The sequence below is a fragment of the Colobus angolensis genome, unplaced genomic scaffold (assembly GCF_000951035.1).
Source record: "Colobus angolensis palliatus isolate OR3802 unplaced genomic scaffold, Cang.pa_1.0 Scaffold221, whole genome shotgun sequence".
NCBI lineage: Eukaryota > Metazoa > Chordata > Mammalia > Primates > Cercopithecidae > Colobus > Colobus angolensis.
In genome coordinates, this window is record NW_012115389.1 from 3,435,880 (window position 1) to 3,441,361 (window position 5,482).

Here is a 5,482-nt window from a genome sequence, read left to right on the forward strand (position 1 = left end):
CTCTTTTGCTGGGCATGGGGACTCACACCTGTAAGTGCCCTGAGATCCGGCCACTTCACTCCAGCCTGGGCGACAGTACTTGATTTCATATAACCTAAAAAAAAAAAAAAAAAAGGAAGATCCTTCAGTGGACTACCTTATGACCTTCTTATCTCCTTTTTCTGCCTCTTGCTCTTCCCACTTCAGCCCAAACTAAGCACATGAGCTCTAGCCATCACAGAAGTAATTCTGACATCCAACCTAACATACTGTGATTTCACCTAGCAAGCTTGGGTGAATTTGTCAGGTCTTGCAGAGTGTGGAGCCTGCCCCATGTCTCGCCTGATGCCCCTTGCTAGGATTCCTTTCTTTCAGCTAGCTTCAGCTCTACAGACATAGCACGTCAGCTCTTTTTAACTCCATGGAGCCTTAAAAAGAACTAGTGCTCACAGGTCTAAACCTTAAGCATATGCCTGTTCCCTATACTCTAGTAACTCCTGATACATTTTTATTTGTATATCCCCGTGTTCCTACTTTCGTATGTGGCTATGGGAATTAGCTAATTTGGAAGGAATTAGCAGTTTTCTGCTCATAATCAGGGTACTACATCCATTTATGCCGACATTCCCCAGTAATTTCACCTTGTCTGACTTTTATTTTTTCTAATTGAATTTGTCTCATTTTGTTTATGAGTAGATACTTTATTGATTTTGGATTTTTCAGTTTGCATGGATCCTCAGGTTCTCTGTTATTCTTTTACCTTTAAACCACACATCAGAGCTGTGGAAGAGATTGCGGAAGAGCAAATGGGGTCAGGTCATTTCATGAGAAAGAGCCAGGAGTTGCGGGATGTAGGTGGGAGAAAGGAATGAATTAATATATACTTCTCTAGAATTTCATACTAGGAATATAGAGAATGGAAAAGAATTGGGGAGCTGAGATGAGTAAGTCCTAAGAATAAATGTTGATTTAGTGACTCAAACTTTTTTTGGCCAACTAGAATCTAACAACCGTTGAACACTTGTGTTAGCCGCAGTGCTGAGCAGTTTATGCTTATTAGCTTACTTAAACTTTACAACAACCCCATAAAGTAAGCATTATTGTTATTCTGATATTCTTTTAAAATTGTAACCAACTTCTGTGCCTAAAATGTTAACTCTTATGCCAATAGCTTTCAAACTTTATTGACCACATCTCATAGAAATATATTTAACATTTTACATACATAGCAACCTAGCGTAGACACATACATATATGTAAGTGACAGAAAACTTCATAAAATAACATTTCCTATGAATAATGTGCTGTAATATTTTTCTGTTTAGTTTTATTAAAAAGCTGTTTGGGGCCAACCAAACTGATATCAGAACTCACTAAGGTGTTGTGACCTACAATTTGAAAAAACACAGCATTGAGCCATAGTTCTTACCATCTTTCCTTATGTGTACACAGGCAAGATGAGGCATGAACCAAAGTACTAACCAAACCAAGACATGTGCTCAGATGTACAGACCTTTTTGTTTAATGTTAACTAGTGTAAAAATACTATAATTCCTTTGGCAATTTAAAGGAATCTGCTGTACAAGAGTAGTTACAAATTAGGAAATGACCTCAAATACCAACGTTGCTTTGAAAAAGAGTCGTGGAAACTCAGGGTTGGAGAGACTTAACTATCATTCCATCCAGTCACCCATGTGATGCCTTAATCATCTCTATTTTGTATTCAAGCTGTGCTTGAGACACTACCAGTTGAGAGTGGCTTGCCTTTCAGAATAACCCATTCCAACTTTTTGCCTGGTAGGAGGGAGCAAGTTCTTTTGAAGATTGAACTGAAATTTGTCTCCCAGTAACTTGGTTCTCTTCATCTTCATCCCATCCCTTGTATCGCCCTTGGAGATGTTTGAAGAAAACTCTGGAGTTCTAGCTTTGCAGAATGGAGTCCCATAGGGTGCTCAGCAGCCATCACAGATGCTTCAGCCTCTTGGTAACCCATGTTGTGCTCATCTCCCTGGAACAGGACCTAATGCACTGCACAGCATTTGCAACGGCAGATGAGTATCATCTGGGAAATCTGTCCCAAGATCTGGCCTCCCACGGATATGTTGAAGTAACAAACTTGCCTAGAGGTACTTCTTGAACCTGGGGCCAAGTATATTAAAATGTATTGGATAATTTTCCTATGATACTATCTTAAGTATGTATTTGTTTGCAATTCATTTTCTTTTGAAAGGATTGTATCATAAAAGTGGGTGTTGGATTTCTTTATACAGATGACAAAGTTAAGAAATGAAAATGTACAGAGAACTTCTCATTAAAATCAGTATGATTTATTAAGCATTATTTATAGGATCATTATTACTTGAGGTGGTCAGAGGTCATACTACTTCATTTCTCGCACATTAAGAAGTTATTTTAGTTTGTGTGTGTCTGTGTGTATGTTTTTTGTTTGTTTGTTTTTTGAGACAGAGTTTCGCTCTCATTGCCCAGGCTGGAGTGCAATGGTGCAATCTCGGCTCACTACAACTTCCGCCTCCCGGGTTCAAGCGATTCTCCTGCCTCAGCTCCGTAGTAGCTGGGATTACAGGTATGCGCCACCACACCTGGCTAATTTTTGTATTTTTAGTAGAGATGGGGTTTCTCCACGTTGGTCAGGCCGGCCTCGAACTCCCAACCTCATCTGATCCTCCTACCTTGGCCTCCCAAAGTGCTGGGATTACAGGTTTGAGCCACGGCACCCAGCACGTTATTTTAGTCTTATAGAAGAACCATGAAGTTGATAGACATGGGGAGAGCCTTTAAAAAAAATTTACCAGCTCAATCTAATACTTTAAAACAATCAGTTAGCTGGGTGCAGTGGTTCACGCCTGTAATCCCGGCACTTTGGGAGGCCAAGGTGGGCAGATCACCTGAGGTCGGGAGTTCGAGACCAACCTGACCAACATGGAGAAACGCCTGTCTCTACTAAAAGTACAAGTAATAATAAAACAACTAGTTAAAAGATAAAAATGAAAAAGAAGAAAATTAAAATGAACTTATTTGAGGATTTTTATGGTGATATCAGGAAGGATTCTTGGGAAATGGCTTGCTTTACATTAACTAAAAATAATTTAGGCCAGGCGTGGTGGCTCAGGCCTGTAATCCCAGCACTTTGGGAGGCTGAGGTGGATGGATCACTTGAGGTCAAGAGTTCGAGACCAGCCTGGCCAACATGGCAAAACCCCCATCTCTACTGAAAATACAAAAATTAGCCAGGTACAGTGGCATGAGCCAGTAGTCCCAGCTACTCGGAGACTGAGACACAAGAATTGCTTGAACCTGGAAGGTGGAGGTTGCAGTGAGCTGAGATCATGCCACTGTGCTCCAACCTGGACGACAGAGTAAGACTCTGTCTCCAAAAACAAATAAATAAATAGGCCAGGCGTGATGGCTCATACCTGTAATCCTGCACTCTGGGAGGCTGAGACAGGCAGATCACCTGAGGTCAGGAGTTTGAGACCAGCCTGGCCAACATGGTGAAACCCCACCTCTACTAAAAATACAAAAATCAGCTGGGCATGGTGGTACATGCCTGTAATCCCAACTACTCAGGAGGCTGAGGCAGGAGAATCACTTGAACCTGGGAGGCGGAGGTTGCAGTGAGCCAAGATCATGCCACTGCACTCCAGCCTGAGTGACAGAGCAAGACTCTGTCTCAAAAATAAATAAGTTACTTAGAACATTTTGATGAATAAACTTTTACAATGAAACTCAGGATAGCTCAGTACCCAGAACATTTATTAATTTACCTCAGAGTAGCAAAAATAGGTTGAAAGTCTTCCTATAACAGAGGAAATTCTTAAAGAGTCAATCCCATAGAAGATAGTTGAAATATCATTGTGATAATCCAAACAGACTGTTTGTGATTAGGTGACAAAAACAAGCATAGTTGACTTAGAGCTATATCTATTTGCCTGGAGGTATTGTTGGCTGACGCTGAAGGCTGCCAGCTGTGTGCTTCACAAAATTGGGGGCTTCACTGCCCTGGGTTGTTTCAGTCAATTTTATTTTGCTTTTGGCTGCATAGGCAAACCCTGTCCTATGTAGGATGTAGTAATTAACAATTTACAAAAAAAAAATAATAATAATTTTGGCCTCTGTCTGAATTACCCATCACCCAACCTTTACCAGAAATTTCTGAAGTTTTGAGGATCCTAATTTTATGTTAATTTCATTAAGACATACAACCTTTTGCAAATTAAGAGTATATTTATTAATTGATTAACATTGGTTGTAATTTATATTATGGAATATATGCTTATGATAAATATCAATATACTAATATGTAAAGCAACTTCGTATGATGAATATTGGTATATTAGTATATGTTTAACAATACTTAGGCCAGGCCCCGTGGCTCATGCTTGTAATGCACTTTGGGAGGCCAAGGCAGGAAGATGGCTTGAGCTCAGGAGTTCAAGACCAGCCTGGGCAACATAGTGAGACCTCATCTCTACAAAACACGAACAAAAACTTAGCCGGGTGCAGTGGCGCATGCCTGTAGTCCAAGCTACTTGGGAGGCTTAGGTGGGGGAAGTCCCTTGAGTCCAGGAGCTTGAGGTTGCATTGAGCTGAGATCATGGCACTGCACTTTAGCCTGGGAAACAGAGCAAGACCCTGTCTCAGAAAAAAGAAAAAAACATTTTTTTAATAGTTGCAGGTGGCTGCAGTGGTAGCCCCTGCAGTGATTAACCTTGAAATCACATATGTTTTGAAATGATCAGTATCTTTATTTCTGTGTATTTTCTATTGCCCTATTCTTTATACTTTAAAATTCAGCAGAAGGAGTAGTTTGCAAATATTAAAATTGCATTATTAATGAAATAGTATTTAAAGGAAGAGAATATATTAATACTTCAAATTTTATTTTTAATTTCGTAGAAAGAAGTCTGATTCTTGACACTTAGTTATATTGAACCTAAGACTTTAATAATTATCTGGACTAGTGATTATTGAATCAAAATGGGCATGAATGAGCTCTAATAATAATATCACAGGTTGTTGAATGTTTTATAAAAGTAATTGCTGATCATTTTTTTGGTGGTCATAGTTGCATTTTTATATATTAAATCCTTTCAGAGGCCTTAGTAGAAAGATGGTGATTGTGTTACAGAGCACTCCATGGTATATAAAGAAATGATCTTAAGTACTTTATTAGAGTGTTTATAGGTGACTCTTATACCTTGTGTTACCTTGACATAGCTTTTTTGTTCATTTATTTTAAATCACAGATGCAGCAAATATTTTGGTGATGGGTGTGGAAAATTCTGCAAAAGAAGGTGATCCTGGAACAATATTCTTCTTCAGGTAAGACAGGAAAGAAGCCCCATTAGGTGATGATGGGTTTGGGTCAAGTAATTGTGGCCTTTAAAGGTGCAGGCATACCTTTTTTTTTTTTTGAGACGGAGTCTTGCCCTGTCACCCAGGCTGGAGTGCTGTGGCCGGATCTCAGCTCACTGCAAGCTCC

At 39.6% G+C, this 5,482-nt stretch overlaps 1 protein-coding gene across 1 annotated transcript in view; it reads left to right on the top strand.

The window, feature by feature from the left end:
• Positions 1 to 5,482, top strand: part of RMND1 (required for meiotic nuclear division 1 homolog (S. cerevisiae)) — a 48,559-nt gene that overhangs the window by 12,929 nt on the left and 30,148 nt on the right. The window contains exons 3-4 of the mRNA XM_011943786.1: positions 1,997 to 2,105; positions 5,247 to 5,322. Of these exons, the coding sequence (XP_011799176.1) occupies positions 1,997 to 2,105; positions 5,247 to 5,322 (185 nt within the window). The remainder of the gene's footprint in view (positions 1 to 1,996; positions 2,106 to 5,246; positions 5,323 to 5,482) is intronic.